The 23022-nt window shown below is 43.0% G+C and overlaps 1 protein-coding gene across 1 annotated transcript in view; it reads right to left on the reverse strand.

Moving 5' to 3' along the window:
* The window catches only part of LOC104019557 (zinc finger SWIM domain-containing protein 6), a 144731-nt gene that overhangs the window by 52955 nt on the left and 68754 nt on the right, over positions 1-23022 (reverse strand). The window contains exon 2 of the mRNA XM_087762583.1: positions 17676-18032. Coding sequence (XP_087618709.1) covers positions 17676-18032 — 357 coding nt within the window. The remainder of the gene's footprint in view (positions 1-17675; positions 18033-23022) is intronic.

Below are 23022 nucleotides of genomic sequence, written 5' to 3' on the forward strand. Positions count from 1 at the left end.
ACCGTTAACCTAGCACTGCCAAGTCCACCATTAAACCATATCCCTAAGCACCACGTCTATCTGTCTTTTAAATACCTCCAGGGGTGGGGACTCAACCACTTCCCTGGGCAGCCTGTTCCAGTGCCTGACTACCCTTTCAGTGAAGAAATTTTTCATAATATCCAACCTAAACCTCCCCTGGCGCAACTTGAGGCCGTTTCCTCTTGTCCCGTCACTTGTTACTTGGGAGAAGAGACCAACCCCAAAGAATGAGATAAAAAGGGAAATAAAGCCACATGAGAATAAGCAGTGCAGCTGTTGAACAGACCCAGGTTTGCAGTATCACCTTGAAAATAGTTTAAATATTTCATTGCTCTAAAAGACCTGTGAAAAGGAAATATATAAAAGCACCAATATGCAAAACACATATTTATCCCTCGCTTCAATGGAGATTTATCTTTAAATAATCTTGGTATGGCTACTTTTAAGTCATATTAAAAATAGCCTAAGATTCCTCAGCTAAGCTTCCCTATTTAGGGAAAAAACAAAATTCCTTCTGTAACTGTTTACATTTTATCAAAAGCACATCGGGCAGTTTGTGCTAGAAGGTTAAATTTCAACATAGCTGCCGCAGATTCTTTAAACAGGGTTCCTTTACAGGAACAAGGGCGCCTGCTGCCCCATGCCAGCAGCACTGCCCCCACCAAGGCCTCTTCTCCCAGCACAATCCCAAATATACTTTCCCCAGGGGCTCAGCATCGCTATACTTACACCAGCGTTATTTTCATGCCAGTGGGTTAGAAGACTATAAAAGCTGAAGACACCAAGCCGAGGGTCTGAGCTCTACGATGCTATTCAGCACAGTACTACAGATACTTCTGACTCAGAGCAATTTTTCCTCACAAGTTCATATATAGGCTACACTCAGTATGATCAAAATGTTTAATCAGGATGTATGAAGAAATTCCAGCATACATGTAACCGGCACCAGCTATGGTTGTAATTCACTGATCTTTCAACACCATTGGCAGTCTTCAGCAATAGCCATGGACTAACAAGGCATGGAGACAGCGTGTCCGATCGGGCACAAGTCCAAACCCCCTTCGCAGCCCTGGCAGCAGCCAGGCCTCCTGGCAGTGCTGCCAGGGAAGCCTCAGCTCCCACTGCCCACGTCACTCTTGTTTTGGGGCCAAGACATGACCACCTCCACATCTCTCAACCAGGCACTTTTCAAGATCACTACATTCACTTACAGTCAGGTGAACACTGATTGACCTAGTCTGCTTCCTCTCCCACTAGCACACACATCACTCGAGCAACAGAGAGGATTTCTACACTGCCACTTTTCTTCTGAAGACATGGGACCAGGTGAGTAGACAAGAAACAGGACAAGCAAGGACAAGAAACAGGACAAGTTCTCTGAACAAGCAACAGGAATGTAGGAGGGAGCTGCCTTAGGAGCTGCAAGATGAAGCCCTAGCAATAGATGGCAAGAAAGCTCAGGCTCAACACCAGGTAGATCTGAAGGCTCAACCCAAAGGTGGCGGCTTTGCTTGGGGTGCAGCGTGGCCCCGAACAGGCACCATGAGGCTTTGGAGGATGGACAGTTTGGCTGCAGAGAGGAACATGGGCAGCCTTGAATTTAATCTCTGCAGTACAGTTTGGTACCAAGACCAAATCCCTTTCCCCACTTGTAAACTGGAGATAAGTATTACTTATGTGCTTTAGAGGGGTGTCATAAGGATAAATTAGTTCCCATTTGAACTATGAAAGTGAAAAGCACTGTATAATTATACTAAATATTAAAACCTGTAATTAAACTATATCAGTTTATAGACACTAACATATTAGTCTCCCTCCCTCCAACCTCTGGCTTTGTTAACTTCTGTCGCGACTGGTCTTTCAAATAGGTAAGTACATCATGTACTTTCAGTTAAATACAATAAATAAAGTATTTATACTCAGTATGTAGATACAGCCATACATACTTAGTCATGCTCTTTTACTAAAATTACTAAATTGCAATCTTAACAATCAAAGCAGGAATACTGTGCACAATTGTTTGTAACACTGAACACCCAAATAAAATTTGAAAACAGGGTAACAGCCTTTTATATTTATGGACATAACAGGTTACATGTCATATATAATCAACTCCCAAGTTCTAAGAAGCAGCAGCATTTAAAAAAATTAAACAAACACCTTGATCATTTACATAGCAATTTGAAGAGCAACTGCTTTCAAAATGAGCAACTGCATTCAAGAACTGGTGTCATATATGGAGAACTTAACCTCGAAAAGTAAATAGAAGCAAAGCAAGAGGCTTTGACTAAAATAGTTTATATTGCAAACTATTCAGGAGCAGATCAACAGTAAAATAACAACAGAATGTAGCATCTTCAAGGTAAACTGCTTCCCTGGTCCTTATTTCTGAAGTATCACAAGAGTTGTTTAAATCTTCAAATGAAACCATGCCAAATTACTCACTCAGCCATACTGAATTTTTTTAACTTCATTTTATAAAAATCTTATGAATTTAAGTATACAAATGAACTGTAGATCAGTTAATTTTTATTAAATGTCATCCCATGGCAGCATTAAGGAGAAGAAGATATGGAAAAACGATTACAAATAAAAAGCATGAGTACTATGCAAAGACTGAATGGTCCCAGCTAGAAACCAATACTACCATATGCTGATTCACAACAGAATAGTAATTGATTTTATAAACTTAGTGTGCTTAGAACTATTCTAAACAGTCATTATATAGAAACAAAGATCATAAAATTAATGATTCAAAAATATTATGCCTTTGATTCCCCAAATGATTCAAAGTTTGGACATAAGTCACTTCATCTTGTATTTAATTTCAGAACTCCTGGGTGAAATATACCACATGTTCAGCAGTGCACAGCATCAATGAAAAACAGCAACTGCTGTGAAGCAGCCAGTGCTAATAACAGAAAAAGGGAAGACAGGACAGGCTACGCTAAGTCGCTGAGGAAAGTTAATAAACCCCCAACAAATTTTTAACTTCAAAAAATTCTTTCCCTTCCATCTGCACATACAGCAAAAGGCATAAACTTATCTGCTGACAATATCTAACCTCTCCTGCTAAAATCCAGATCTCACAAAAATATTATATAGCAATAAGTTTCAAAGTTTACTTGCATGTGGCAGATATAAAAGAACTTCCTTATCAGTATAGACTATCATGCAGTGTTTTCATTTTAATTTATTTTTACATTCCATGTCTCAAACCAAAATCTCACTATTGATTTTCTAAATAACAAGTTTTATTTTAATGGTTTAACCCCAGACAGCAACTATGCACCACACAGCCGCTTGCTCGCTCCCCTCACCACGGTGGGATGGGGGAGAGAACTGGAAGGGTAAAAGGGAGAAAACTCATGGGCTGAGATAAGAACAGTTTAATAATTGAAGTAAAATGAAATGGAATAGTAGTTGTAGTAGTAGTAGTAGTAGTAGTAGTAGTAGTAGTAATAATAATAATAATAATAATAATAATATACAAAGCAAATGATGATACACTATACAATTGCTCACCACCCGCTGACCGATGCCCATCCCATCCCCGAGCAGCGATCGCTGCCCCCCCGACCAACTCCCCCCAGTTTATATACTGAGCATGACATCATATGGTATGGAATAGCCCTTTGGCCAGCCTGGGTCAGCTGTCCTGGCTGTGCCCCCTCCCAGCTTCTTGTGCACCTGGCAGAGCATGGGAAGCTGAAAAGTCCTTGACCAGTGTGAGCACTACTTAGCAACAACTGAAACATCAGTGTGTTATCAACATTATTCTCATCCTAAATCCAAAACACAGCACTATACCAGCTACTAAGAAGAAAATTAACTCTATCCCAGCTGAAACCAGGACAGTATCCACCCCTTATTCCATACCATATACGTCATGCCCAGGTCTTACACTTTCAAATACATTCCAATTAATCACCACCACTTTTCCAGTCTTTTGAGAGATATATACACACACACACACACACACACACACACACACATAGATATTTCCTTAGTCTATGGGCTATCCCTCTAAAACGTTTGTTGAGTTCATTTAGTTCATGACTTTGGGCTTCATCTGTCATAACAGTCTTTCAGGGCAGGAGAGATGGTGTGTGGTGTTGGATTGTTGCATGCTGAAGCCAGTTCTGGTTCCATCACTGCTGCACTTTGCTCGGTTTCCTCAGAGTTCATTCTTCATTAATTTGGGTGATTCTTACTGTAATACCATTGATATGGCACACAGTAATCATAGAAGTGATGACATCAAGTATTACATAGCAACTAACATCATACCATTCAGTTCATTGGCTATTTTCACCCCAAATCACATCCCCTTGAGGTACACATCAGACTGACTTACCCATCCTCCCGCATCACCCACCAAGTGCACCCAGGTCCTTGAGCAAAAGCAATCCCATGAATGGGTTTTCCTTTGCCTGAGACAGGAGTAACCCAGACTGTCTTCCCCAGCATATTATTTTTTAGGTGCACTACAGGGACTTTATCCCCCTCTACAGTACGTAAAAGTCTTGATTGGGCAGGGCCAGCTCGATTGGCTGATCCCCTAGTGTTGACTAACCAGGTGGCCTTTGCTAAATGTGTATCCCAGTGTTTGAATGTCCCACCACCCATTGCTCTCAGTGTACTCTTTAACAGTCCATTGTATCGTTCGATTTTCCCGGAGGCTGGTGCATGATAGGGGATGTGATATACCCACTCAATGCCATGCCCTTTGGCCCAGATGTCTATGAGGCTGTTTCGGAAATGAGTCCCGTTGTCTGACTCAATTCTTTCTGGGGTGCCATGTCGCCATAGGACTTGCTTTTCAAGGCCCAGGATAGTGTTCCAGGCAGTGGCATAGGGCACGGGATATGTTTCCAGCCATCCGGTGGTTGCTTCCACCATTGTAAGCACATGGCGCTTGCCTTGGCGGGTTTGTGGGAGTGTGATATAATCAATCTGCCAGGCCTCCCCATATTGATATTTCAGCCATCGTCCTCCATACCAGAGAGGCTTGAACCGCTTGGCTTGCTTGATTGCAGCGCATGTTTCGCATTCATGGATAACCTGTGCAATAGCGTCCATGGTCAGGTCCACCCCTCGATCACGAGCCCATCTATATGTTGCATCTCTTCCTTGATGGCCTGAGGTGTCATGGAAACACCAAGACAGAAATAATTCACCCTTATGTTGCCAGTTCAGGTCCACCTGAGCCGCTTCAATCTTAGCAGCCTGATCCACCTGCTGGTTGTTGTGATGTTCTTCAGTGGCCTGACTCTTGCGTACGTGAGCATCTACGTGATGTACTTTTACAACCAGGTTCTCTACCCAGGCAGTAATATCTTGCCACAATGCGGCAGCCCAGATGGGTTTGCCTCTGCGCTGCCAGTTGCTCTGCTTCCATTGCTGCAACCACCCCCACAGGGCATTTGCCACCATCCATGAGTCAGTACAGAGATAGAGCATTGGCCACTTTTCTCGTTCAGCAATATCTAAAGCCAGCTGGATGGCTTTCACCTCTGCAAACTGACTCAATTCCCCTTCTCCTTCAGCAGTTTCTGCAACTTGTCGTAAAGGATTCCATACAGCAGCTTTCCACCTCCGATGCTTCCCCACAAGACAACAGGACCCATCAGTCAACAGGGCATATTGCTCCTCGTTTTCTGATGGTTTATTATATAGTGGGGCCTCCTCAGCACGCGTCACCTCCTCCTCTGGCGATATTCCAAAATCTTTGCCTTATGGCCAGTCCATGATCACTTCCAAGATTCCTGGGCGACTGGGGTTTCCTATTCGAGCCCATTGTGTGATCAGTGCGACCCACTTACTCCACGTAGCATCAGTTGCATGATGTGTACAGGGGACCCTCCCTTTGAACATCCAGCCCAGCACTGGCAGTCGGGGTGCCAAGAGGAGCTGTGCTTCAGTACCAACCACTTCCGAAGTGGCTCAAACCCCTTCATATGCTGCCAATGTCTCTTTTTCAGTTGAAGTATAGCCAGCCTCAGATCCTCTGTATCCCTGACTCCAAAACCCTAGGGGTCAACCTCGAGTCTCCCCTGGTGCTTTCTGCCAGAGGCTTCAGGTAGGGCCGTTCTTCCTGGCTGCAGTGTAGAGCACATTTTTTACATCTTGTCCTGCCTGGACTGGCCCAAGGGCTACTGCATGAACTATCTCCCATTTAATTTGTTCAAAGGCTTGTCGTTGCTCAGGGCCCCAGTTGAAATCGTTCTTCTTCTGGGTCACTTGATAGAGAGGGCTTACGATCAGACTGTAATTTGGAATATGCATTCTCCAAAAACCCACAACGCCCAAGAAAGCTTGTGTTTTCCTTTTTGCTGGTTGGTGGAGACATGGCTGTTATTTTGTTGATCACATCCATTGGGATCTGACGACGTCCATCTTGCCATTTTATTCCTAAAAAATGGATCTCCTGTGCAGGTCCCTTGACCTTACTTGGTTTTATGGCAAAGCCGGCCTCCAGAAGGATTTGGACTATTTCCTTCCCTTTCTCAAAAACTTCTGCTGCTGTGTTGCCCCACACAATGATGTCATCAATGTACTGCAGGTGTTCTGGAGCCCTGTTCCAATGTAGTCTGGATCAGTCCATGGCAAATGGTGGGGCTGTGTTTCCACCCCTGGGGCAGTCGATTCCAGGTGTACTGGAGGCCCCTCCAAGTAAAAGCAAACTGTGGCCTGCACTCTGCTGCCAAAGGGATTGAGAAAAACACATTATCAGTATCAGTGGTGGCATACCACTTGGCTGCCTTTGACTCCAATTCATATTGAAGTTCTAACATGTCTGGCACGGCAGCACTCAGCGGCGGCGTGACTTCATTGAGGCCTCGATAATCTACTGTTAGCCTCCATTCTCCATTAGACTTTTTCACTGGCCATATGGGACTGTTAAAAGGTGAGCGAGTCTTGCTGATCACTCCTTGGCTCTCCAGTCAACGAATCAGCTTATGGATGGGAATCAGGGAGTCTCTGTTGGTGCGATATTGCCGCCAGTGCACTGTTGTGGTAGCGATTGGCACCTGTTGTTCTTTGACCCTCAGCAACCCCACAATAGAAGGGTCCTTCGAGATACCGGGCATGGTGGACAGCTGTTTAATTTCCTCCGTCTCCAAGGCAGCTATACCAAAAGCCCACCAGTACCCTTTTGGGTCCTTGAAATACCCTCTCCTGAGGTAGTCTATGCCAAGGATGCACGGAGCCTCTGGGCCAGTCACAATGGGGTGCTTCTGCCACTCCTTCCTGGTTAAGCTCACTTCGGCCTCCAATACAGTCATCTCTTGGGATCCCCCTGTTACTCCAGAAATACAGATGGGTTCTGCCCCTTCATAGCTTGATGGTATGAGGGTACGCTGTGCACTGGTGTCTACTAAAGCCTTCTACTCCTGTGGGGCTGATGTGCCAGGCCATTGAATCCACACAGTCCAGTACACCCGGTTGTCCCTTTCCTCCACCTGGCTGGAGGCAGGGCCCCTCTAGTCCTGGTCATAGCATTCGTTACTCACTTCTTGTAAATGGAAGTCAAAAATCCCTTTATTGAGATCGGAAGCAAAATCAGCCCTTCTGCCCTGTCTAGGGAACTTCTCACTGGAAACTGGAGCTGCAAATCTCCTGGGAGAACCACTTTTTGTAGCTCTTTTTCCTTGCAACTCACGTACCCATGCCTCTAGGGTCGAGGTAGGTTTTCCATCCCACTTCCTCATGTCCTCTCCGTGGTCACGCAGATAAAACCACAGGGTGCCCCGTGGTGTGTATCCACTATATCTTCTCTCTTGAGCAGAGGGACGCTTGGCTGAGATACTGGTCTGTACAGGTGACATATCCTCTTCAAGTTGCTGGACCTTCTGGGACAGGTTTTCCACAGCCGAGATGCAGGCCCGTAGGGAGGAAGAGAGACTTTCTTCATATTGTCCGAGTTGGCCAGCCATTTCATCCACCGTTGGTCCCTCTTCATCTTTACAGGTCATTACTGCTAATGAATTTGCGTACGATGATTGTGCGCTCCGTACAGACTTCCGCCACATGGGTCATGTGCACTGGACTTCGTCTGGATCTTTGGGTAACTGCTCGTTGTCCAGGTCATTATAAATCACCTCCAGCATGGCTAATTCCCTCAGGTACTGGATACCTCTCTCCATGGTGGTCCACTTGCCTGGGTGACATATAACATCTTCCTGGAAGGGATACCTTTCCTTCACACCTGACAGGAGTCGCCTCCAGAGGCTGAGGGCTTGTGCCCCTTTTCCAACTGCTTTGTCAATGCCCCCTTCCCTAGAAAGGGATCCCAGCTGCTTGGCTTCCTTACCCTCTGATTCCAGGCTACTGGTCCTGTTATCCCAGCATTGGAGCAGCCAGGTGACGATGTGCTTGCCTGGACAACAGCTGAAATCTTTTTACATATCTTGCGGCTCAGTCAGGCATAGGGTTCGGGTGGTTACCATCTCATTTATGGGTTCTGCCTCTTCCTCCTCCTGCTCTCTTGATGGCCCTGGTTCATCATCAGCCCTTACTAAACGAGCTGATTTTCTTCTGTACTGGGGCAAGTGATACTGGCACGGGTTGGTTCTCTGGTTCAGCCGCAGCACCTGTCGCGGGGGCTGGTGTAGCCGCAGTGCCTGTCATTTTGTCATCAGATCCAGAGACCTTCTCTTCCCCTTGAGGGTTCTGAATAGTGTTGAATAGGGCTCGGTAGGCATGGGCCAGGCCCCAGCACATTGCAGTGATTTGCATCTCTCTGGAGTTGCCAGGGTGACAGCATACTTTTTCCAAATACTTTACTAGTTTTTCAGGATTCTGCACTTGTTCAGGGGTGAAGTTCCAAAATACTGGAGGAGCCCACTGTCTTAGGTACTTGCCCATGCTCTCTCACACACCCTGCCACTCATAACTATCCAGCCTTGGGGCAGATCTCTGGATGATATTCTTAAAATGCTTATTAACCTTAGACAAAGCTGAAACAATATTCCCAAGAACTACCAATAGATATATCTTAACTACCCAAGGATGTTCAAGATACTGAAAAGTTGTTGTAATGAAGGAGGAAACATTATAGAAGGAAGCAACGGAGGTGCCATTCTGTATTTCCTCCATATAAAAAACCTCTCAGAGGAAGAGGTATAATTGCTAATTGTCTCCATGAGGTGGTACCCGAAGTACAGTAATGGCTTCAGTACAGAACCCAAATACCAGATAGCACTCAAGGTCAGTGTTATAATAACAAATCTCCCAGGCAAAACATCACTAATCACTGCAGAGCACAGCAAACTGCAAAACCCAACACCAATCTTTAACACATACTGGAAAAACAAGAGTACGGTGCAGATCAGGTAGACTAATACCGAGAACAGATGAATCAATATTATGACTGGCAACTGTTAACAGATACAAATTCCTTAATACACTCTGGTTAATCTGTTATTATCTCAAACCCTTCGTGCCCCACATTGGGTGCCAAAAAGGACTGTCGTGGTTTAACCCCAGCCAGCAACTAAGCCCCACACAGCCGCTCGCTCACTCCCCCCACCCCAGTGGGATGGGGGAGAGAATTGGAAGGGTGAAAGTCAGAACACTCGTGGGTTGAGATAAGAACAGTTTAATAATTGAAGTAAAATAAAATAGAATAGTAGTAGTAGTAATAACAATAATAATAGTAATATAATAATACAATAATAATATACAAAACAAGTGATACACTATACAATTGCTCACCACCCACCCGCCGACTGATGCCCAGCATGTCCCCGAGCAGCGATCGCTGCCCCCCGGCCAAGTCTCCCAGTTTATATACTGAGCATGATGTCATATGGTATGGAATAGCCCTTTGGCCAGTCTGGGTCAGCTGTCCTGGCTGTGCCCCCTCCCAGCTTCTTGTGCACCTGGCAGAGCATGGGAAGCTGAAAAGTCCTTGACCAGTGTAAGCACTACTTAGCAACAACTAAGACATCAGTGTGTTATCAACATTGTTCTCATACTAAATCCAAAACACAGCACTGTACCAGCTACTAGTAAGAAAATTAACTCTATCCCAGCTGAAACCAGGACAATTTCATAAAATATTTCATATTATATTTCAGCTATTAATCTTTCATTTCATTTTACATCGTACTACTTATTTACTTCTACCTGGGTTTCTGAAATTTCTCTAGTTTTGACTAGCCTTGTTGTTACTTCCTTCTCAAATCCAGTCAGTAAACTCTCATACTAAAGCACTGGAACACTTTTATCCTTCTTGAAAGGAAACCCACCTGCCTTTTCCTATGTTATTCTCTTGTAACTAGTCTCTCAATCAATTTTATTAGTTTCAGCAGGGCCATATGAAAGATTCCATCTTTTTTTTAATATAATTTATCTTCTTTAACATTAAATATTCCCTTTTCTAGTAGATTGACAATACATTGTGTTCTGTTGTTCAGCCCTACCCTACCCTACAGTTTCCCACTAAAACCCCCATCATTTCAGCTAAATATGCTAGGTTCAGATTAACACATATTCATTGGTATCTCCGGATTGCCCTTTGGAACTTACAATATAGGAACAGTACTAGATATTCTGAAACTTTCTTTTAAAGCAAATCTGAATTTTTTTGATAGATGTTTTCTTCTCGAAAGCCTCCACCAGCGCTCCTAATATATGTTACAGATTAATGTTTGCAGAGGTTGTATCTAGATCTGCCTGGAAAAACAGAGAAAGAACTACCCAGGCACCTCTGCTTCTGAGAAAACAAATGTACATAAACCCCTTTTTCCCAGTTCTTCCCTGTTAAATTTGAGTTCACCTGCATGTAGTTTTGTATCTAATCAGAGAATGGGAGAAAGTGTGGAGACATCCATATGGTTTTCTAAAGAGATAATAGCAGCAGCACTAAACACTCAGGAAAGAAACAGTACACCTTAAAAGGAAAAAATGAAATTGGTTTGCTAGGCTGTCCTTATACCAGTAAAAGGCAGACCCTTTTTCAATATGCACATAATGACAAATCAGTGCTAATATGAGATTAATATGCAGACAGACACACACACACACACCCCCAATCTTACTTTCCTATTTCCACTCAAATTCTCAGGAACGTAGTTTGATCTTGCAACCAATTTATTTAAGTTAAAGTTTCATATCTAAGACAAGACAGATCCAAAGCTGAAAAAACACAGTTGATAATCCATCGTCCTGACTGTTCTCTTCCCAGCCTTACACACCTGCCAGCTTCCTCTGCTATGATGGTACAAAAGCTAACAGGGGGGGAAAAAAAGCCTCAGCTAAACAGGATCCAAATCTACATCCAGCTTTCTGAGTCAGCATCCCCGAATTGAAACCCAATGTGAAGCCAACAGTTATACAGCACAGACTTCAGGGTATCAGTATGAATACCTACTATTGTCTTCAGTACAGAAGATTAGACCCCACAGATTAGACAGATCTCCAGTTTTGAAATCATCAGGAACATGTACAGCTGTAGCATAGTCACATGAGAAAATCAGAACACAAATCTTCTCAAATATAAGAGGTCCTTTTGTGCCTTAAAAACATTCAAAACCCTCTTGTAATGTAATCACCACCAAGTGAAAATTAGCATGCCAAATACAGAGAGGATTTCCAATAAATCATTCGGCTCTCCTGAAGAAGTTAGTGAATAGACAATACATTCCTGTGCTTCTAACAGCATCCCCTTATTTTTTTCCCTGCAGTGAGGCTCCGTCATGAAGCAAGAAAGGATATTGCATCACTTGTATCCACTGAGGAACTTAAAAGGATTTGTCATTTCAAAATCCATGTCATCAGTGTAGTCACTTTACTAGTTCCCCCAGTAACCTCCTTCACAAGGAAGGTGGCCAAAGCCAGTCATCAAATGCTGCATAAGACAGAATTTTGAGCAAATAAACAATTATCTAATTCACCTTTTGTGAAAGGAAAGTACTGCAGAGTTATTCCATCTCCCTAGCCAGCTCATAAGCAAGTCAACAAGACTGCTGTGGTCAGAGATCTTCAAAGCCCCGGAGGTCCTGGGAGGTCCCAGTTGACTGGAAGCTGGCAAATGTTGTCCCAATCTTCAAGAGGGGCGACAGGGATGACCCCGGTAACTACAGGCCTTTCAGTCTCACCTCTGTGCCTGGCAAAATCACGGAGAAGATTATTCTGGGAGTTATTAAAAACACCTGAAAGACAACGCAGTCATTGGTCCCAGCCAGCACAGGTTCACGAGGGGAAAGTCCTGCTTGACAAACTTGACTTCCTTCTATGACAAGGTTTCCCACCTAGTTGACCAAGGGAAGCCAGTCGATGTAATCTTTTTGGACTTCAGTAAAGCCTTCGATACTGCCTCTCACAGTATCCTCCTGGACAAAATGTCCAGCATACAGCTGGATAAACACATAATGCAATGGGTGTGCAATTGGCTGACAGGTCGGGCTCAAAGTAAATGGGGTTACATCGGGCTGGCGACCAGTCACTAGCGGGGTTCCGCAGGGATCCATCTTAGGGCCAGTGCTCTTCAATATCTTCATAAAGGACTTGGATGCAGGACTGGATGGTTTGTTACCAAAGTTTGCCAATGACACAAAACTGGGAGGAGCCGTTGACACTCTCGAGGGCAAAGAGGCCCTGCAGAGAGATCTAGACAAATTAGAGAGCTGGGCAATCACCAACCGTATGAAGTTTAACAAGGGCAAGTGCCGGATTTTGTACCTGGGACATGGCAACCCCGGATGTACATACAGACTGGGGAACGAGAGGCTGGAGAGCAGCCCCGCGGAGAGGGATCTGGGGGTTCTGGTCGACGGCAAGTTGAACGTGAGCCAACAGTGTGCCCTGGCAGCCAGGAGGGCCAACCGTGTCCTGGGGTGCATCAAGCACTGTATTGCTAGCCGGTCGAGGGAGGGGATTGTCCTGCTCTACTCTGCACTGGTGCGACCTCATCTTGAGTACTGTGTGCAGTTTTGGGCGCCACAGTACAAACAGGATACGAAGCTACTAGAGAGTGTCCAGAGGAGAGCCACAAAGATGGCAAAGGGTTTAGAGGGGAAGCTGTACGAGGAGCGGCTGAAGTCACTTGGTCTGTTCAGCCTGGAGAAGAGCAGACTGAGGGGAGACCTCATCGCAATCTACAGCTTCCTCATGAGGGAAGTAGGAGGGGCAGGCGCTTATGTCTTCTCCCTGACAACCAATGATAGGACCCGAGGGAATGGCAGGAAGATATGCCAGGGGAGGTATAGGTTGTATATTAGGAAAAGGTTCTTCACCCAGAAGGTGGTGGAGCACTGGAACAAGCTCCCCTGGGAGGTAGTCATGGCGCCAATCTTGACAACATTCAAGAAGCAATTGGACAATGCCCTCAGACATATGGTGTGAATTTTGGGGTTGTCCTATGCAGGGACAGGAGTTGGACTCGATGATCCTTGTGGGTCCCTTCCAACTCAGGACATTCTATGATTCTATGATTCTTGTGCAACAATAAGTAATATTCAAGAGCTGATTTCTTTTGCCTATAGCTAGAAATATATGAAAACCAGAACAAGTACAGCCACCACAAGAGAAAAAAAAAATTATAAGTTTTATATAAAACAACCCTGAAATTAATACAACTTATACTGGGTTTTCATGGCAAGGTTTTGGTACCGGGGGGTTACAGGGGTGGCTTCTGTGAGAAGATTCCAGAAGCTTCCCCCATGTCCGACAGAGCCAGTGCCAGCCGGCTCCAAGATGGACCCACCGCTGGCCAAGGCTGAGCCAATCAGCAACGGTGGTAGCACCTCTGTGAAACATATTTAAGAAGGGGAAAAAAAAAAACCTGCGCAGCAGCAATTGCAGCTGGAGAGAGGAGTGAGAATATGTGAGAGGAACAACTCTGCAGACACCAAGGTCAGTGAAGAAGGAGGGGGAGGAGGCGCTCCAGGGGCCAGAGCAGAGATTCCCCTGCAGCCTGTGGTGAAGACCATGGTGAGGCAGGCTGTCCCCCTGCAGCCCATGGAGGTCCACGGTGGAGCAGATATCCACCTGCAGCCTGTGGAGGACCCCACACTGGAGCAGGTGGATTCCCGAAGGAGGCTGTGACCCTGTGGAGAGCCCGCACTGGGACAGGCTCCTGGCTGGACCTGTGGACCCATGGAGGGAGGAGCCCATGCTGGAGCAGGTTTGCTGGCAGGACTTGTGACCCCGTGGGGGACCCACGCTGAAGCAGTTGGTGACGAACTGTAGCCCATGAGAAGGACCCACGTTGGAGAAGTTCGTGGAGGACTGTCTCCTGTGGAAGTGTCCTGGTTTCAGCTGGGATAGAGTTAATTTAGTTAATTTTCTTCTTAGTAGCTGGTATAGTGCTGTGTTTTGGATTTAGTATGAGAATAATGTTGATAACACACTGATGTCTTAGTTGTTGCTAAGTAGTGCTCACACTGGTCAAGGACTTTTCAGCTTCCCATGCTCTGCCAGGTGCACAAGAAGCTGGGAGGGGGCACAGCCAGGACAGCTGACCCAGACTGGCCAAAGGGCTATTCCATACCATATGACGTCATGCTCAGTATATAAACTGGGGCGAGCTGGCCGGGGGGGAAGCGATCGCTGCTCAGGAATGGGCTGGGTATCATCGGTGGGTGGTGAGCAATTGTATAGTGTATCACTTGCTTTGTATATTTTTATTGTATTATATTATTATTATTATTATTATTATTATTATTATTACTACTACTACTACTACTACTACCACCATTCTATTTCATTTTACTTTAATTATTAAACTGTTCTTATCTCAACCCACGAGTTTTTCTGACTTTCACCCTTCCAATTTCTCTCCCCCACCCCACGGGGGGGGGAGTGAGCGAGCGGCTGTGTGGTGCATAGTTGCTGGCTGGGGTTAAACCACGACAGGAAGGGACCCCATGCTGGAGCAGGGGAAGAGTGTGAGGAGTCCTCCCCCGAGGAGGAAGGAGCGGCAGAAACAAGGTGTGATGAACTGACCACAACCCCCATTCCCAGTCCCCCTGCGCTGCTCAGGGGGAGAAGGAGGTAGAGAATTGGGGAGTGAAGTTGAGCCCAGGAAGAAGGGAGGGGTGGGGGGAAGGTGTTTTTAAGATTTGGTTTTATTTCTCATTATCCTACTCTGATTTGATTGGTAATAAATTAAATTAATTTCCCCAAGTTGAGTCTGTTTTGCCCATGATGGTAATTGGTGAGTGATCTCTCCCTGTCCTTTTCTCGACCCACGAGCCTTTCGTTGTATTTTCTCTCCCCTGTCCAGTTGAGGAGGGGGAGTGATAGAGCAGCTTTGGTGGGCACCTGGCGTCCAGCCAGGGTCAACCCACCACACACCTCTAGGTAACATTGAACAGAATTTCCTCATCCAACCCCAGATTCAGAACTTTCTAATCAAAGTTGTTTCTAGTGTTTCTGTGCCAGGTCTCCTCTTACTTTTATAAGCAAGTTTTCTAAGTAACTTTTTCCTCTTACTTACCTGTGCCTTTAAGCAGTGTTCAATATAATTCCTCTTCAAACATTGGTTTAGTGAGGTTAAACTTTTCAAAGCAAGAGAGGTCTACAAGACAGTTTTGTATTACAAACTGAACACCTGCTGCACAGGACATATGACAGAGTGAATGGTGATCTTATGTTCAGCCGCCTATGCTATTAGAACCAGGGGTAGATTTCTTCTGGTTAGCTTTTTTATTTCTAATTTAAGGAGTTTGATTCAAAATCAAAATAACAAAATTACAGTATGAATCCCAGAAGAAAGCTCACTTGCTATATAATCAGAGGAACTAACTTTTTCCTTAAAAGAATCCTGGAATTTTTAATATCGTAAACATATCTTTAAAAAAAAAAAAATCAGACCATGGTTTCTTGGGAGTCTGAAAGGAAAATCAGGAGACTATAGATCCTCTTTTGTAACCCAGCTTTCTTTGGTAATAGTTTATTTTCTTGTGCTGCCTAGATTTTCTACTTCAGTTTTTGGTATTTTATTAAGAAATACCAACAGTCAATAAAGACATACTGCAATCTCATTTATTAGGAAAACAGCAACATGTAAAAGACAAACATTTTAAACTACCCTACTCAAACTCATTGTGAAATTTCACAATTGATCAACAACTTAGGTTTTTGTTTCCTATTCTTTTTGCTATTTGGGCTGTGACATAAGCATTTGTCCTGGTTTCAGCTGGGATAGAGTTAATTTTCATCTTGGTAGCCGGTATGGGGCTGTGTTTTGGGTTTAGGATGAGAACAATGTCGATGATACACTGATGCTTTGGTTCTTGCTAAGTAGCACTAAGCTGTTGCTAAATAGGTGCTAAGTGGCGCTCACACTGGTCAAGGACTTTTCAGCTTCCCCTGCTCTGCCGGGTGCACAAGAAGCTGGGAGGGGGCACAGCCGGGGGGGTGCTGACCCAGACTGGCCAAAGGGCTATTCCATACCATATGACGTCATGCTCAGTATATAAGCTGGGGGAAGAAGAAGGAAGGGGGGGACATTGGGCGTGATGGCGTTTGTCTTTCCAAGTAACCGTTATGCGTGATGGAGCCCTGCTTTCCTGGAGATGGCTGAACACCTGCCTGCCGATGGGAAGTAGTGAATTAATTCCTTGGTTTGCTTTGTTTGCGTGCACGGTTTTTACTTTGCTTATTTAACTGTTCTAATTTATTTTACTTCAATTATTAAACTGTTCTTATCTCAACCCACGAGTGTTCTGACTTTCACCCTTCTGATTCTCTCCCCCATCCCACTGGTGGGGAGTGAGCGAGCGGCTGCGTGGTGCTTAGTTGCTGGCTGGGGTTAAACCACGACAGCATTATATCTCTCTCTAAAAATACTTTAAATACTAATGAGTAGAGAGATATTTTGACAATAAGGAAATAGCTGACAAGATCAACATGCCTGTGATTAGTATAATTACAATGTTGAAGTTTAAGCACTCTCTGCAACACCCTTTCTGTCATTTCTCTTCTTACATTAGCCATAGTATAGCTAATATAGCCATTATAGCCATTATATGTCCTTCCTTTCCCACCCTTGCCTTCCCCTTTTCTAATCACCCTTGACTGTTTTAGTCTTCTCTGCACCACTTGCATACTCACCATAATTCTTCCTTCCCCTACGTTCAGGCTATTACCAACTCTCGTGCAATACATGCCTTCAGCTTACATCATCTGAGCATCTTCCTCTGTTGCTTAATGTCCTGTATCTGCTTTAGCTTCCCTTTCTACTGCCACCAGGCAGTTCTGCAGACCACCTTCTCATCACGTCCCACAACAACTAGAGCAATCGCCTTGCCTCTGGCCACGTCCCCATAGCCCTCAAAGCCAAAGAAGAACACTGCTCGCAAAATTCACCTTCTTGCAGCTCTGCCTGCCTGGGCCTGCCAGGGTCACTGGACCCTAAGGAGAGGGGCTAGGCTGCAGATGAGCCCCATTATCAGAAAGACTCCCTTCTTTTTTTCCACCTACTCTGTATCTAACAAACGTGTCTTTTTTCCAAAAAGTATTACTTCCTAAACATCTTAAAGCAAAGGTTCAATAACAGAATCTTCCTTAGTAAACACCATAAAATCACAACATAATTCAGGTTGGAAGGGACCTCAGGAGGTCACGCTCCTGAATGCCACAAAAAAAGCTCAAAATCAAAGAAGGAATGAAACAAAAGGAAGAACAAGTATCAAACTTACCATGGACTTGATTGATTTCTGAATTCTGAGAAAGAATTTCATCTGCTAATTTTTGAGCAGTTGGCAAAACTTCTGTGTGGTGCACTGTGATCAAATACTGTACAAATTTTTGTAGTTGGTCTCTGTTCATTTGAAAGAGTGTCTCTGAAATGGGAAGATGCAGTTTGACCTGATCTGGCTTGCGGATCCGGTATAAAGAGAGTGCCACAACATGGGCACAGTAAAATATGTCCTTGTTTCCACAGCTACAGGTTACTGAGGTAATCTTGCAACGATCAAAGCTGATAGCTACATTGCAAACAGTTTCTGGCTCCGATTGCATTGCAGGCTCTGTCACTGTGCCACTCAAGTGGAAACCTGTGAAGGGAAAAAAAAGAGAGCTTACATTATTAAGTAAAATAACACATCTCATTATCAATAACCTTTCATTAATCAAGTAAAAGTCATCATCTATTTCTGAGAAGTGATATATATCTTAAAGAACTTGCTTTATTACAAATATGATGAACCCTTTCTTTTGTACGTACCCTTTTCATCTCCAATAAAATCAAAAGGAGGTAAAAAGCTAGTTTACAAGCCCTCTTTGCTATTCCATCACAACATTCATAAAAGTTTGATAGTAAGAAAAACATTTATTTGGTAAATGATAGCTGCAGAAGCAGAGTAGCATCCAATTAAGACCAATGTGAAACTCCCGATAGTTCAGCAAGTTGGCAGCAATTTTCCAAACCCTACACCAGGGAGCCAGCACCTACCAGCAAATTTAACCATTCTCTCAATAAGTAAGAAGGAAGCAGTGCACTCTAGTGGCATGAACCCAGGTTCTAATCTCAACTTTGCCACTGATTCACTGACACAACTCACTTAACCTCTTTGCTTTCACCTCTCCCACCACTGAGCTGATGCTAAAGCTCACCTTCAACTCAAGCAATCTGGTAGGGCAGCTATGTTTGTGTAGCTCTTTGGAGATAGAAACTGCTGCAGTTACCAATACACAGGATATCAGATTTAGTGACCTAGATACTGAATGAGACACGCATGCACTGTTTCAGAAGTCTGCATTTCCACTCAGCACGATAAAGCACAAGGCAAAAGAGCTGGGTTTTCTTATACTGTAAGAAGGTATGGTATACCATAAGATGTTCACTTCAGCCACTACTCGACAAAGCACCCTGTTGAACCAAGGTCTCAAACTCTATTCTCTGAAGATCAGACCTAAACCCATATTTGTTTTCCCAACATGAAGACTCAGGTTTGTCTCTCAATACTTTTATCACTGCAGAATTTGGGAGTTTCTTTTGGATTTTATGTTTACATGACATTGATTTTTGACTCAAGCATTAAGTCAGAAGTATAGATACAGAGCAATACAAACAAATTTCATATGCTGTATCAGTATTAAACTTGAACAGACTGTGCATATAAAATCTGGAATGGATACTACAAGTAAGGTGTTATACGTTAACTATTTATAATGGAAATAATATAAAGCCACACTCCCTCAAAGTCCAAAACTGATTTAGTATTCTTGAAATATAAGAAAAGTGTGTTGTAGGAAGAAGTATCACGTGAAAATTAGGTGGAAAAAAAGAAATATATACATAGCTCTAGTCCAAAATGTTGTATGTCCAATTGTTTTTAAAAAGCTCTTCAAGCTACAGGAAACAAAGGGGAAAATCTCTCATTTTTTTCTATTTGTTTATGCTGTACATTTCAGAGAAGGTTGTGCAGTCAGCATCACTGTTTGGGTTACGTTCAACTGCAGTACTCTGATACTCTACCCTGAAGGTCATGCGCACACACGAACCTTGATTTTGCAAGAGGATGTTTACCAGTTAAAGTAGTTAGAGTTGGAGCTGAAGAGGCAGTAAGCTATAAAGTGCACAGAGAGGAAGAGGGGGAGGACGAAGAAGCCCAGGCGTACACGGTATTCTTGCTCTTGGCTCCACTCAACGCTTATACAGAGAAGGGGAGGGGAATTGCCACTTGAATCATAAGCTTCTCCCTCTGCCTTTCCCTTTGGTTTTTAAGTAGTCACGGCATGCTCCCATGAGTGCCCTCTCTCAAAAAAAGAGGCTTTGTTAAAACTTAGCCTGCATTATTTCAGGTTAGTTCCCAGTAAATGAGAGTTGGATTGGTGTCCTCAAAGAAATTGTACAGGAGATTTTTTTTTTTTTTAATATCACTTTCCTATGAAGCATACGTAAAACTCTCTCTCATCTGTGAGCTGAGGAAAAGCCTAACACTTGAACACTGAAAGGGCCTGATCCCACTCCTTCCTGCTCTCAGTAAGTAGCTAAACTCCTATTAATTCTGATAGAAAAAGACCCAATGAAAGATTTTCTATTAAACCAATTTAAAAAAAAAGTGCCAAACCAGCTACTCCAACAATATTATCACTTTTAATTTGTCAGCATATAATTCAAGCATTCAAAAGGTTCAAATTTTCCTGGACAGATGAATGTCTCCAGAAATATTTAGAGTTAACAGCAAACCTGCCTTTAAGTCACTACTCCCATTCAGACACAAACACAGCTCGCAGCTCCCCCTCCACCAAGATTTTTTGAGAATTCAGGTTACAAGCAGCAACATTTATAAACACAGATCCTGATCTAAACAATGACAATACTAATACAGTCAAGTTACCTAACCCACCCTTCTTAAGTTACAGAGGGTTTAAACAAAAAGATCAGCTGCCCTTGCAGCCTAAAATGTAGAAGCTCTGTATTAACTACGGTGCAATGATATACTATGCCTGGTAATTATGGAGAACTATTTTCCTCTTCTTTTTCTGTTTGTGTATTTAAAGAAAGAAATTGTTGTTAGTAAATGTGACCTTTAAAAAGGTTTCAACATGCGACAAAACAATTAACGAAATTTCAGCTCAGAAGCCCTAGTAGGGCTGTTATAATTTAACCTACCAGACATCAAACGCTGCCTTCTCCACTAGTCCACAACACTGCAGAGTATTCAACAGGGAGGGTTGTTCCCTTCCCGCAGACATAGCCTTAATTTTTTTTAACCTAACCATCTAATGTTCTCCAAACAAAATATCAAAAGCTTGTAGCAGGTAAAAAAATTGACGCACTGTGCTTTGCTAGAAAGCTTTCACCGGCAGTAATTTATAGCCTGCCAAGAAGAGAGATGTTACATGCTTCTGGAAGAAGGCAAAAGGAATCACCTGCACAGGGACTCAAAGATAATGACATTTCACCAAGATCCAAAGGAGCAGAAAAAGTCTTCAGCTAAAAGCTGCAAGCCCTCAATCCAAATATGTATTTCCCTTCAAAGGGAAAATTCCTCTTTTACTCAAAATTTCAAACCTTTGCTGGAAGTATTTATCCATTCCAAAAAAACCTCAAGAACTCTAGTGTTTCAACCTTTAAAATAAAAAGCTTGTTCATTATTATCTAAAGATAACAAAAGATTCACAGGCAGAAAAGCTGTGTTCACTACTATTTATAGAGCAGGCATGTTTCACTTTTGCCCTTCAGCTGTTGCAGTTCAAAATGTTTTATTGTTTTCAAACCAGCACGTGATCAGTAATTCAAGCTCTGCTGACATTTTCAATGCACAGAGGCTTTGCATTCTGCAAAAATGCGTTTAGAGAAGCAGTTAGAGCATTAAGACAACACATCAAATGAAGCTCTTTTCAAAGTGATTTTTGTTTCTGTTGAACACTCACCTGAGAAACAAACACACCACAAAAATGATTTAACAGCCAAAAAATAGTTTTTTCAGCTGCTGTACTTTTGGAAGAAAACTGTGCCAAAGTGCCATCAGGAGGAAAGCATTAAGTCACTGAATTCTACAAAGTAATTTTTGCCAAAATCTGTTTAACAGCATCCAATCCATTAAGTAAAAACATTCTGGGACTGTAAACCTGCCTGATAAATGAAAATTCACATTACTACAATGTAGTATTTGCCAGCACAAGTATATATGCTTCAGATATCCTTCTGAGTTTTGTCATAGAAAATAAATACTTTAGAATAAAACAAAAGAAACTTCAAACTGTAATTCACTAAAGAGGAGAAACGATGGTGCCATTCAGAGAAACAGCAGCAGGTTGGCTTTCAGTTACTCAAGTCAAAAGCAAATTTTGAAATAGTGAGTTCCACTAATCCAACAGCATAAGCAGTAAATTTACTGCACTAAATAAGCATCATCAACAGCATCTCACAAACTTAATTTGTTTCTACTGTCACCCTGTGTTACAAAGCATCTTCCTCAATCTACCCAAGTCTAAAGATGTACTTTAAAAGATACTGACCAAAGCGAACAAAACCTAATCAGAATAAGCAGTCATGTATAATGCGGGGGGGGGGGGGGGGGGGAGTTTATGCTGAGATTTTACAGTGTTGTGGCTCAAGGAAAAAAAAAAGTACAGTATAAATTTTAAATTAACTATAAATAGTAATTTAATCTAAAGTTTTAGAGCATTGGATTCTTTTCTCTCCGTAGTTTAGAATTCAAAATTCTAAAATGTTCCTGCAGGAACAGAAAAAAAGAAATTAAAGAAAAAAACCTCTCATTCAAGGGGAGCTGCATCCATTTGTGATTCAGTCAACAATACAGCAAGCTATTATAAAGTGAACTTTAGCTGAAATAATATTTTGAATAATTCTTTCTCAATAAACATTTTAGCTGCCTATTCAAAAATGCCAATAACACAACATCAAAACAAACATGCTACCAGCTCAAAAAATAGCAGGCTATTCTTATGAACATACAATAACAGTACTTTAACAAAATTTATTAAAAAAATCCAAACCTGCGTTGCATATATTAAAAATATATCTTTGCTGTCAAGAATTCTAATGATTAAAAAATTAATCACTTTAAGTTCACACTTGCAATTGAAAGCTTTGATTGAAATGCAACCATAGATCAACACCGGGTACTGTTTATCCTTTACAGAAAATACAAAAATGTCAGAACTGGATTACAGAAATACCCTAAAGCTTAAAAAACAGTGCCTTTGAATAGCTTTCTGCCATGTACCTTTTGAGAACACCATGCATACCTCATCCACTATGCACAACAAAATGTGTTACCAACTGTATTTGAAAAACAGAAGTGTTCCTTATGTCGTGATTTAACCCCAGCTGGCAACTAAGCACCACACAGCCGCTCGCTCACTCCCCCCACCCCAGTGGGATGGGGGAGAGAATCAGAAGAGTAAAAGTGAGAAAACTCATGGGTTGAGATAAAAACAGTTTAATAGGTAAAGCAAAAGCCGTGCACACAAGCAAAGCAAAGCAAGGAATTCATTAACTGCTTCCTATCAGCAGGCAGGTGTTCAGCCATCCTCAGGAAAGCAGGGCTCCATCACGCGTAACGGTTA

Source organism: Nipponia nippon, unplaced genomic scaffold (assembly GCF_047370975.1).
Source record: "Nipponia nippon isolate SJK-2023a ecotype South Korea unplaced genomic scaffold, ASM4737097v1 scaffold_26, whole genome shotgun sequence".
NCBI lineage: Eukaryota > Metazoa > Chordata > Aves > Pelecaniformes > Threskiornithidae > Nipponia > Nipponia nippon.